Source organism: Dicentrarchus labrax, unplaced genomic scaffold (assembly GCF_905237075.1).
Source record: "Dicentrarchus labrax unplaced genomic scaffold, dlabrax2021, whole genome shotgun sequence".
NCBI lineage: Eukaryota > Metazoa > Chordata > Actinopteri > Moronidae > Dicentrarchus > Dicentrarchus labrax.
The window spans coordinates 29,541,133-29,553,912 of record NW_026136704.1 but is presented as its reverse complement, the minus strand read 5'-3'; the positions used below and the strand labels follow the sequence as shown (position 1 = coordinate 29,553,912).

Below are 12,780 nucleotides of genomic sequence, written 5' to 3'. Positions count from 1 at the left end.
CACACACACACACACACACACACACACATGCACACACTTCCAATGAGTGAGTTTGACCCGACACATGCTCTCCAGATGTTGGCGAACATTCCTGAAGGTCTCATCACACTTGTGGACATTTTATGTCTCCTCACACCGTCCTGACACTGTCACAGTCCAGTTGTTGGTTTGTTCAAACTGAAAGCAGCTATGACAAAACGGGACGTCCGCTCTGCTTCAGGACTGAAACACCGGCCAATGACTCTTTGTTTCCTTGTCTAAAGGCATGACAATTATGGCTGGATGTAAAATCTCAGGTGCCACAGAAGGGCCTTCCAGTGGAGAAAGCATGATAAAGTGCCCTCGGGGGCGTCCTTCCGGTGGAGAAAACGTGATAACCCTGACTAAGCTGTTTACCATAAATGCATTACAACCTTCTGCGTGCTGCCCCTCAAACAGCCTGACACACTGGTGTAGTGTTTATTAGTACTCCTATTGCCCTACCTATTAAATAAAAGTATATTCTAAGTTTAGATTCCTTAAACACGGTGATCAAAATTATTTATTGTCGAGTTGTTATGTCAATATAAAAATGTATCAGCTTTTATTATGTAGGCCTTGTTAAGTCAAACATGTTCTGTCCTTTCTTGAGAAGTCCTGCCTCTCATTGGTGTCACATCCCAGCAGTGTAACTCTTGAGTGTAATTGATGATGTTATGGGCAGTCTGCCAGTGTACCAAGGGGTTTCCAGTAGTATTAGCTTTGCCTGCATGGTAGAAAGAACACAGTGATTAGAGAGAGTTTGCATATTGGGGTGGATTTATCATTCAGATAGGCTGTGTGACATCCCACAGGTCTAGGAAGTGAAGGTGATTTTGTGGATCAAGGTTTGTTTAAGTGATACAAACAAGCAGTGTGGGGGTTTCCCCTGAGTCGCTGCTCGCCAAGCTCAGCGCCAACATCATAAAATCCAACCTGAGGCTCTCCGCAGACATATGAGAAAGAGAGAGAGGCACAAAGTCCTGTCCTTCACACCTCCTCCACCGCATATACAAACATCCTGGAACTATAGAGGAGAAGCAGGAGTCACAGCCCGTATATTAACCTCGATATGACAGATTCTTATCACTGCTGGATCCACTGGAGGCTCGACGTAAGCAGACACCACACCAGACAGTGTCAAAACTTTTTGGAACCATGTGACTTTTATTTTGAAAACCGCAGTGTATCAAGTTACAGAGCAGACTTGACAAACCCAGCAGGTGCTCTGTGTGTAATCATAACAGAGACAATGTTACTCACGGAAATTAAGATAAGATAAGATAAAACCTTAATGATCCTTGGAGGGAAACTGGGTTAAAGCAAACAGACACAGGATGCAACAAAGAAAAATATAACAGGATGGAGAAACGGAGCAGGAAATATAACAAAGAATACATAGAGAATTTAGCAAACGGACGAATCATATAAGCATCACTTAATTAATCGAGCCACATCAGGGATTGTGAATTATTGAAGAGTGAATTAATTTCTACATTTCTGCAGTATCATTTGAACCTTTATTCATTTACAACAAAAAAAGTTTGCACAAAGCTGAAGTTAAACATTTTGCTCCAGGGCACATTAACAAAGATCAAGGAAGGAGCATCATCAGTGACCGACTCAGGGATTAGAACCAGCAACCTTGTTGGAAACCTGCTCCCCTGACCTTTAATCTGCTGCCGCCGCTTTGTTCGACAGCTGCTGTCATTTTTTTTTCAGCCATGCATCTGTTGCGTCCCTGAGTCGATGGTCCTGTTTTGATCGATACTGTCCTCCCTGTCTGTCCCTCCCCACCCACACACACACACACACACACACGCCATCAGGTTAAATATAATCAGCCGCCTCCTCTGTGTTCGTCTCCCAGGCCAGCACTTTTATCTCGGGCCTCTTTGCAACACCCACGGCCTACAGAGCAAAGTCCAACAGCTTATCTGTGCCTCTGCTGGCCAGTGGCGCTAAGTCTGTCTGTCTGTCAGTCTGTCTGTCTGGCTGAATGACATACTAACTGACTGTCTCTCTGTCTTCTTTACTAGCTGCAGCTCTACTTGTCTGAATGTCTCTCTGTCTTTTAGATTTATCTTCAGATTTTTGTCTGTGGGACTGTCTCTGCCTCCACCTTTATTAGCTGCTCTGCAGTTCAGTCATACAGACTCTCTCACTGTCTCATCCACTGAATTACTGCATTTTACATCATATTTTATTTTGATTTACTGTATTTGTAATTGGTTTGTGTCTGTGAGTAACTTCAATTCCATTATTGAGCTTCATTTTACCTGTTACAGTTAAATAATTCATCATTATGACTGTAAGTGTAATGTTTAGGACTGCAGCATTAATTTTATTTGCCGATAATTTTTTCTATTAAATGAAAAAAGACCATAACAGCAGAGGATTATTGTCCTGGTTGGGTCTGTTGTGCATATAAACCTTTCATACATCCATCCATACTTATGAACCGTCTCTCTTCTTCTTTATTAGCTGCAGCTTTACCTGTCTAAGTGTCTCTCTGTCTAACTGAACTTCTGACTGCCCTTTTACAGCTTTTGGTCCATCTGACAGCCTGTCTGCCTGGCTAACTGCCAAACTGTCCCTCAACCTGTTTACTAGCTGCAGCTCCATCTGACCGTCATACAGACGCTTTCTGCTTATCTCACTTAAAACATAAATACATTGTTTATTTTTAACACTTCATTCTCCATTGTGTCACTTTTAAATGACTTTTTAATTATTATGATTTCATTTCAAGACCTTTTGAGTGAAGCTGCACAAATAATTTATCATCATGATTATTAGTTTTATGTTACAAATGCCTGATGGAGTCCACAGTGTCCACATAAATGTCCTATATGAATAACATGCAAAGTGCACATTTCAGGCTCAGTGAGTGACAGTGTTACTGACTAACTGATCTGTCATCCAACCTATTTATTTTTCAAAAAAGGGAGAGTATAGCCTGAGGGTTGAACTGTAAGCGCCCCCCCCCATCTCTCTCTCGCTCTCTCCCTCTCTCCCTGTCTCCCTTCATTCCCTCCCTCTCCTCAGGCAATAACAAGTGTAAACAGTAGATCCACCTAACAGGATCCAGGATGCACAGCCTCATTTGCATTGCACATCTTGAAAACACACACCACCCTTCTCTTTCTTTCTTTCTTTCTTTCTTTCTTTCTTTCTTTCTTTCTTTCTTTCTTTCTTTCCTTCGTTCTTTCTTTCTTCCTTTCTTCCTTTCATTTATTCATGCATGTATCTGTCAGTTTTTTCTGTATAAGGAGATCAGAATTAAGCCACCTGCTGAATGGAAAAATCCTCACTGCACTGTTGCACAGTGAAGCACATGAATGTTGTGAAGCTTTGTGGCATCATTGAGACTTTCTTATTTTATTTATAGACAATTTAAGGCTTCCACAGCCGAATCCGATCTGATCAGCGAGCTAATGTTAGGTGGACGGATTGGTAACGTTGACTCGCAAATCGGTTCGACATTTTGGCGACAGCACAATCCTTCTTTTAGATAATTTAAAGTTTGTCTTGAGTCAGTGGCCTCATTCAGTTCATTCAGCATATGCTAGTCTATCTGTTCCTATGTGTTTTCATGTATGTCCATGATCGCAGTTTAGCTCAGTTTCATGCACAGGTTCGACTGAAGCAATTCAAAGCGTGGTCCAAAAATGTGTGATTTCTTTTGCTGAAAATAGTAAAATGAGCATTGATATATGCTGCTTAAACATAAACACCTGATTGCAAGGAATGCATATGTTTATTTTTATAAAGACAAAAATTGGGGTAGCAAAACCATAATGGGGATGCATTTGCTCCACTTGCTCCATTACTCAGGCGCCAGTGGCTAAAATATGATGAAATGAAGGTTGGACATAAACTGCAGCAGCAGCAGCAGAAAATACGTCTTATTTCTGCATGAGACTCTTTCATTTAAGCACAGGAGCTCTTTGTGCAGGTGTCAATGCTCGCAGGCTCCACGTTGGATTTACTGTCACCAGCAGTACAGCCTGAAGCCAGCTGTCATCAAGTGTTTAACAGGTTGTACTAACTAAGAGACTGTTGCACCTCAGGAGACAAATATCCATTGTACCGATAGAAGACATCACCCTCACACAGATCTGAAGACCACGCTGACTCTCTGCCCAAAACTTTTAAAGCCACAATTATGCAAAACGTGAAACAAAGTGATTTAGTGTTTGATGAGATCTTATCTAAGGGAAGCCTTTCCCACCAAAACTGTTTGCTTTCTCTTCAATCTATGCTTCACAGCGTCATCTGTCATCTTATGAAACTACCACTGTAAAAATGTGCTGTTTGGTTCAGCTTATTACAAAATTAAGTACAATTTTGAATGTTCTTTATAAAAGCTAAATCAACTTAAGAGGTGTCTTTTAAACCGAAATAATTACAGTCAGAGTCACTTAATACTAATTCAGAACCAATGCCTGTACTGCAACCCAGAATTTTTATCCAATCTGGATGATTCTGCTCCTTGTGATTTACATCCAGTGCCAACGTTCAGTATCATTGCAGGAAGCAACGTATCCTTATGTTGCAAAGTGGAAAGTCTAACTGCGCAAGAATGGAGCTTACATCATGTTACAGACCTTCAATTAACATTTTTCAGATTTCATTTACTGTAATCACAATGTTACTCCAAATTGCCACATGTAGACAACATGGAAAGGAAGTCAATTTGCAGAATCGTCCAGCTGTTGGTGGTCGGACACTGCTTTCTGTGTACATGTCCATTACTAATAAACTAATTAACTAAAAAACATTGTATTTATTGTTGTCACAGAAGAAACCTGTGACTTATCTATAAAATGTCAAAAATGCAGAACAAGTGCAAAGTCACAGTCAGTGAAACCGGGGGGGGGAATTAGAGATTGTTGATTTCATTTTGAGCCAAACCATAAACATCACGAAGCCATTGTTGTGTCTAGACCTAACCACGCCTGTAACTGTAGCATTGTTTGGTCATAACTGTTTTAGTTTGGGAATGACAGTGGTACCCAGACAGTGCCAGGATGAGCAGGAAGAAGAAATGGAAAGGTTTTTTTTCACAGCCAGACTGCAGAGCAGGGGCGTTTGCAGAGGGGGGGCCCTGGGGTGGTCAGACCACTGAAATCTAATTGCCCACCCCAATATCCTTACCTCTTCCACTCTGCATTGTCTTTCAGAGGCTGTAGCGGGCTCAGTTTTAAAGCTAGAGTGAAGATACTGGTATCATATTAAACGCATATTAAACACTTCCATTGGTACCACTGGTAGCTGGCATGGCCACTGATCTCAGGATATCTGAATAAAAATGGGTTCTGTGGTTTTTATATTTGAATATTTCTGCATACTGGGGTCCATAAACAGTATTGGAATTACATAAATTGGGAATGAGTGGAAAACTGAGACACCTACTTCATGCCAACACTGCAAAGGTCAGTGCTCCACTTGTGCCACCTCAGTCAAAAAAGTCTGGAGACGCCCCTGCTGAGTCCACCACACAGACATCCTGTGATCAGCTCTCGTACGTCGCCTGACAGGTTCAGACCTCCAGCACACTCTTTCCTGGACTATCTGGTCTTCTTATGGCGCAGAGTCTGCAGCAAATCTAAAACAGTGTGTGTTTCATGTATCTAGATGCAGTGAGGATGCAGTTGTGGCCAAAATAGCGTGCACATTGGAGTTATTCACATGCTTATCTCCATGTATTACTATTTTACTGTACAGTTTCATATGAAGATCACAGTAGATCAGCATACAATAGACCACAGTTTACGATTTACTTTAGACTGACTTCATGTATGTGTTTTTCCCAAAGCCTTGTCTGCACTTTTCCTTCCCATACGGACATAGACTGTGTTACATCTGTGACAACATATTGATTTTAAGATTTAAGTCTTTAGATTCATGAAAAACACGAGCGATTCCTGCACCCAACAATGTGTGGATAAGACGCAAATCCCAGAAACTTTAAACAATATGGTATCTTCAGCTGAGGTTCTTATGGCCATTTGTGAGAGGAGATTAATTTATTGTGACATCCAGACTGTTATCAGCAGTTGGTATCTATTTTCTAAGAGTCTCGCGTTTGGAAACTGGGTCAGCTGAGGGTTACAGATTACAACCGAAAGGTTACAAATGTAAGGGTCACACTTTAAGTATTTTTTCTCCCTTTGTTGCTGAAATTGTTCAACTCTAACTGCTTCATTGTTGCTCCTTCAAAACCTCAAGCCACAGTATGTTATCTGTGGATAGACTCTAATCTGTTTTCCTTCATGAGAAGCCTGGACTGAATGTGACCACTATCAGCGTGGTCACCTGATTACTGCGAGGGGACGTATCAGAGTGACATTTTAGAGTCGGCCAGGTTAGTCATACCTGGAGCAGCCTGGTATGTACGTGTGTGTGCGTGCGTGTGTGTGCGTGCATGTGTGTGTGACTTTGTAGCTGTGGAGACCATATCAGGCGGGTGCTCGCCTATCTTATCAGGCCAACTGCTCTAAAGGGACTATTGTGTATGCAAGGTGACGAACTGCCTTAGATTTCCACTCGGACCAGTAACCATTTCTTTAAGGAAAGGTGTGTGTGTGTGTGTGTGTGTGTGTGTGTATATATTAGGCTCTTCTAGAGGCCCATGTATTGATGTTGTATCATAAAAAGGTTATTGCTCGTGTTACTGCAGCAACAGGTACCATTATGTGTTCTTTAGCTTCATTGATCCAAACTGAAGTTAAACAGTGAGGCTAATATATAGTTAGTGTATGTAACGTATGTAGTGTATGTGCGTGCGTTTGCGTTCTGCTGCAGTGTACAGTTTTGAGGCCTCGAGGCTTGACGTGACAGAAAAGAAAAGGCAGCGACAAATACGTGACTCCGACAACACAGGGTTGAGCAACTACCAGCGGACAGACAGACAGTCATGCAGACAGACAGGCAGACAGGTAGACGGGAGGCCTGGTGACAGGGCAGGGGAGCAGAGGGCCAGGGAAGGGCGGCTGCTGCAGAAACCGAGATCCATAAATAAACTATTTTATTTTCCTGCAGATGTAAAGAGAAGGAACCATCCGCATTTAGCATTTTTTATCATCTTTAAAGTCAAAATTTGCAACATTTTTATGTAATTAATCAATAATTTTTCACTTCATATTGTGCATAAGTAATTCAACAGGTTTCTGTTCTTCAGCTGCTGTTTGAATTTCTCTGAAGTGTACAGGAAGTGTTAGACATTTAGAGTACACTGATTGGCCAGAGGGAGAGCTGCTGTGGCTGAGCAGAGACAGTAAAGATTAAAGAGCAAAATATTCTGCTTCTGCTTTCTCTCTGTTTTTGTTTTGTTTTGTTGCTGATAGTTTTTCTAGTGCAGGGTCAGAGGCAGGCCAGGCGTTTTTGGAGTGGTCCTGGTCTCGCTGTGTGTGTGCCGCCCGGGTCGATGGCCTGCGCAGAGGTCTGCTTTGAGGCTCTCAGTGTGATCCAGCCGTGTTTAGTCTACCAGTCCGACATGTCACACACCACAGTCATTTGGTCAGGAGCTGTTTCAACAAGACGCTGCTATTCCTGCCGCACAGCCTCGCCAGCCAGGTGAAAAAAGAGTCATGATTGATTGATTGACCAGGACGAGTCATCGAGCTCCTGTCGGCAATGCTGCTGATCTGGAAACTTACACAGTATTGGCCTGCTTTTTTTCTTTTTTTTTTTTTTAGCATTTACTGACTTTATTTGTGAAGAATAATTTGCTGTATTTAGAAATGCTACTAAAAACTACTGAACCTTCCACTTAGTGAGATTTTTCCAAATAGAATAAAAGCCAGTTGCATAACATCATTCTGATTTTAATATTTGTAAAGCCATAAGTAATTTTTACACATGTAATTCTGAATGAGGTGGTCTCTTCTTATGATTCTGAGAAATTTGCTTGTGAAAAAAGCAAGGCATCTCTGTAAATGAACAGATTTTACCAGTGAATGCAATGCAAGGTGGAACAGCTGTCAGTGTTTGACATCGAACACTTCCTGCGTTACCATTGATGGAAAAGAAAAAACAATACACCATTTCTGCCCACATTTTTTGCCTTTTTAATAAGAAAAATGAAACATGAATCATTTTAATCATATTTAAACCAACAGAAACAACAACAAAAAAAAAACAATATATTATATCAGCACACTTTCAAAGTTTGAAAAGCAACATAGCTTAAATAAAAGACATTTCTCTCTGAAACTAAAATATGCTCCACAAAGGACATCATGTGACCTGAAACTTCTGCGTCCCCTTTATCAGAATAATCCTTCAATAGATCGTCGATACATTGATCACTTATCAGATCAGCAGTCGTTTGAAGAGAAGGCACTTTTTGGACAGCGAGGGTTATTTAACACCCCCTGACATTGTTACACTGATCCCATTGAGCCGATGCATTGACAGTGTAAGGGGGTGTCCTGAAGTATTGTTGTAACACACACAAACACACACACTATCAGCCCACCTGGCCAGTGGGAGCTCCATAGTGCAAAGTACTGTATGTAAATCCTCCCATAGTGCATCTCTCCTCCCCTCCACTGTTCAGTAACTGACTGAATTCCCCCATGCACCTCACCAGCTATCTGCTATTCAAAATGTTACAGTCTGTCGAGAAGCATTTGGTTTTAATGCTCTTGTAGGTAACAACAGGAAAATGATTGTGGGAAATGAAAAATATAAACATGACATGGTTTTTTTTCGTTTTTACCACAGTTACTTTGCCTCGTTCCTTCTGGTGGCAGCAGAAGATTTTTTATATTTCTGTCTCCTCTGCGCTCCAGCAAGAACATAATGGCTTTTTTTTTTTTCTTCATAACAACCAAAATAACAAACCATTTTTTTTGAAAGTTCAGACTTCATGAGCTACATTTACATTGACGGATGCCTGATCTGACAGAAATGACGGAACGTAGTGTGAAATGCTGTAACACACACAAAAAAACTGTCTCCGGCTGCAGTAACACCTGCCTGACGCAGTAACCTGAAACTTGCCTCCTTCTCTCCAACTTTGGATAAAAAAAACTCACATTGGGGTTGTAACTGGTCAACAGAGCGCTATACAAGATATATTAAAATTTATTCCCTTCATAAATAAATGCAAATATCCTTTTCCCCCCACATTACCTCTATTTACATTTTGTACAGAGCCAATTTCACCACGTGCAGTGGTCCTGCGACAACATCTGACTTCTGTATTGACTTACACACGTACGAGTCAAATGTCTTCATCATTAGTTAAGACTTCTTTTCATCTAGCTTCACTTTTCTGTCCTCCATGTAACCAACCGGTCTCCATGTTCATCAGAGTTGGTAAAAGAAAAAAAAAATTATTTTGCCCCTCAAACACGGCAGCCATTTTAGATGTGAGTCTCTTCCAAGGCCACTGGATGTGAGCCAGAGAGGGGGAGAGAAAGAAAGAGGAAGATAAAGAGAGCTTGGGTGTCCATTTTAGAAAAGGCAGAGAGAAAGACAAGTCTCCATCTTGGCTCACCTCTACAGACAGGTGTGTTTGTGTGTGTGTGTGGGGGGGTGAGTGTCCATATTAGGAGGCGTTGAGCACCGAGCGGCTGTACAGAGTTTGGTAGTAAGCGCCTGAGTCCATGGCGGCTGGCCCTTGGCTGTCGTAGATCTGCTTGGCTCCCACAGGAGAGCCGCCGGTGTAGCTGTTGTAGGCCATCACCTGGTCCTGGTAGGACTTGAGGTCCATCTTCTGCTCGTTGGACATGAGGTTGGTGATGGAGAAGGGATGGTTGAAGTTGTAGTGGGGGTCCAGGGACTTGAGGGCATCGTTCTGTAGGTCCATGTGGTGCTGCATGGCGCTGGGCAGGAGATGGCCGCTACCTACCAAAGACTGGGAGTGGAGGAGAGGGTTGGAGGAGGAAGAGGAGGTGGCTGAGAGGGACAGGGAGGATGGAGGGATGGAGGACGAGGAGGAGGAAGAGGGCGGCAGGGAGACAGGTGGGCTGTGGAGGTGTGAGGAGGACAGTGGAGGGCAGTCTAGTGGAACCAGGGAGTTTCGTGGATGTGGCTGGTCATCTGAGGAGCCTGGGTGGGAGTTGTCTGAGTGGGCGGAGTCGGCGCCCTCTGATCCTCCTGTGGGGCTGTGATCCTCCAGGTGATCTCCACCGTGGCCTCCTTTCCCTGAGCCCTCATGGCTCTTCCCTGCTTTCTTCGCCATCTTGTCCTCGATCTTGAAGCGTTTCTGGCGCCTCAGGTAGCAGCCGTTCTCAAACATGTTGCCTGACTGGGGGTGCAGAGTCCAGTAAGAGCCTTTGCCCGGCTTGTCCGGCGAGCGAGCCACCTTCACAAAGCAGTCGTTGAAGGAGAGTGAGTGACGGATAGAGTTCTGCCAGCGCTGCTGGTTCTCGCGGTAGTAGGGGAACAGGTCCATGATCCACTGGTAGATCTCGTTCAGGGTGAGCATCTTGCTGCCGCTCTGCTGGATCGCCATAGTAATGAGGGAGATGTAGGAATATGGTGGCTTGGCGTGGGTCAGGGAACGTCGGTAGGGCTTTGGGGGAATCTCCTTGGGCCCGGCCCGGCTCAGGGTGGCAGGGGAGGAGTACCCCAGTTGGCTCATTGACTGGCCCATGTTCTGGTAGTGGGACAAGGTGCCCAGGGAGCCCGGAGCAGCAGGGCCCAGCTGGGTCAAAGGACCTGAGCTGAGGGACGAGGCCACCGGGGAGAGGGACATGTGGCCGGGCGCTGAGCCCATGGAAGTTAGCGGGGAACCGCTGAGACTGGAACTTGGGTATGCCATGTTCATGCCTGCAGGGGAGGCGGTGGCCGGGTTCAAGTTGATGTAGCTGTTGATGGTGCCCATGGAGCCCATGGAGCCCAGACCAGAGTTCATGGTGCTGGGAGAGGAATACATCTGAAGGCAAAGAGGAACACAACAACATCTGGTTATTCACAAGAAAACAGTGCAGTGGCAGAGGAAATATGAATTAGTTATTAGTGTAAATTATTCTTAATATTTAGAAAACAAGTAACAGAAATAGTTTTGTGTTTTTTAATTGATATTAATTCAAATGACTGCACTCAAATAGATGTTAAAATGTGAGAGTGAAGTAGTTTGACTCCATTTAAAAAGTGTCTCCTTATCAATGCACAATGAGCTCTCAGTGCGCGCAGAGAGGACATGGATTTCACACAGCGATGTTAACCTGAAAATGCGTAAAAAGCGCGTCATGGTGCCTCTCAGTTCAGACGGCCTCCTCCACTGCTTCCGTGGAAAAAACAAGTAAACCAAATGTTCACTATTTAAGCTCAACTGGAGGAATTTTTCTCGTGTTTGTCAAAGATGAACAATTCTGTGTTAAACGTATTTTTTTGTGAAATCTCAAAAGGCCTTTGACGGGAAATAAAAAATATTTCATAAGCGGAAAAAAACTAAATCCACGCGGGACAGAAGGAGTCTCGATCCTTTTACTGGTCAGTGGTTAAATATTATCAGACTCTTTCTTCTGGGTAATTTCATCAGGTCGGGGCGAGGTGAGAACTGAAGCTGCTGATGGAATTAACTCTAATTGAATTAGTGAGGAAAAGTCTTGTTGCATTTACACCTGAATTGTCACAAACACTTGAGCGGCTGCGGGGCCACAAAAGAAGAAGTCCTCCATTGATGCGCAAATAACTTTCAATATTCATTTAGTGAGAAAGTTTTAAAGCAGAATATTTATTATTATATTTATGTTAAACTACAAGTATCAGTGATCCAATTAATTTAATGTTAAATCGATGTAATAACTTAGTGGCTTTACTTTTTTTCTTTTTTGTTTATAAGTCATATTTGTACAATGCTTATATTTTATAGAAGAATAACATATTGATTATTTTTGTCTCCTGATGGTGTTTCTTATATTCTTGTTAAAGAAAACGGAGTCTTGATACTCTGTGTTACTTACTTACTCATAAGTTATTTTAAATCTTATTTTACTCCATTTACATTTACTTCCATTCGGATGGTTTTAATGTTACATTTTTATAGCATTGGTTTATAATTTATCACAGGATTACAGCTGTGTTTCAGACCTCTGCTGAAAATGTGCGCAAATTAAAATGTGTCTGCTGTAGTTCTCTTCCAAACAATAAATAAATAAATAAACTTAGACTTATCCTGTAGTTTACAACTGGAGGAAATAAAAACAGAGAGATAAATTCGTTCTTTTGCTGTGTGATTTTGTCTTTACCTCACTGGCCTCGCTGTAGAAAGTATTCCACTCTGGTAGATCATGGGCTTCCATCTTCACAGAACTCAACATCCCCAACACAAGTCTTTGGAGGAGAAAGACTTATCTATGACAGGATTTTAAAAAATATATATATATATATCAAAAATAAATATAAAATCCTTCACAAAGTTGAAAACTTTCGGGGAAAAAAAAATCCAAGCAGAAGAAAGTTTCCTCCCTTTTGCCAAGAAAGTCAAAGAGTGACGCGACGCTCTGCTCCTGGGAATAGTAAAGTCAATATTTCTTATTTGTCAGTCATCCATTGTTTCATAACCTTAATCTTGTTATGGCTCAGCAGATGTTGACTTCTTCCTCTGGCCCGTTTTTCTTTGAATGTGTCCGGGACGCAGTGTGCGACAGGCGGACGTGCAGAGCGCAAATACAGTAAAGAACCTGGACGTCCTCCTCTTATAAGGTGCCGGTGGGACCCGCCCCGCTCCTGACATTTGAATACCGTGTTAGGATCCAGGAAGGGCCCCGCAAAAAGGCCGATGTGGCCCCCTGGCGT

The 12,780-nt window shown here is 42.7% G+C and overlaps 2 protein-coding genes across 2 annotated transcripts in view; one reads left to right on the top strand and one right to left on the bottom strand.

The window, feature by feature from the left end:
* The window catches only part of LOC127362650 (rhomboid-related protein 4), a 424,067-nt gene that overhangs the window by 162,759 nt on the left and 248,528 nt on the right, over nt 1-12,780 (top strand). The window lies entirely within an intron of this gene.
* Nucleotides 8,070-12,662, bottom strand: foxa3 (forkhead box A3). Its single transcript, XM_051398630.1, has 2 exons — nt 12,231-12,662; nt 8,070-10,912 (listed from the first exon to the last, which is right to left on the bottom strand). Exons 1-2 carry the CDS (start codon nt 12,300-12,302, stop codon nt 9,581-9,583), a joined length of 1,404 nt encoding a protein of 467 aa, XP_051254590.1. The 5' UTR covers nt 12,303-12,662; the 3' UTR covers nt 8,070-9,580.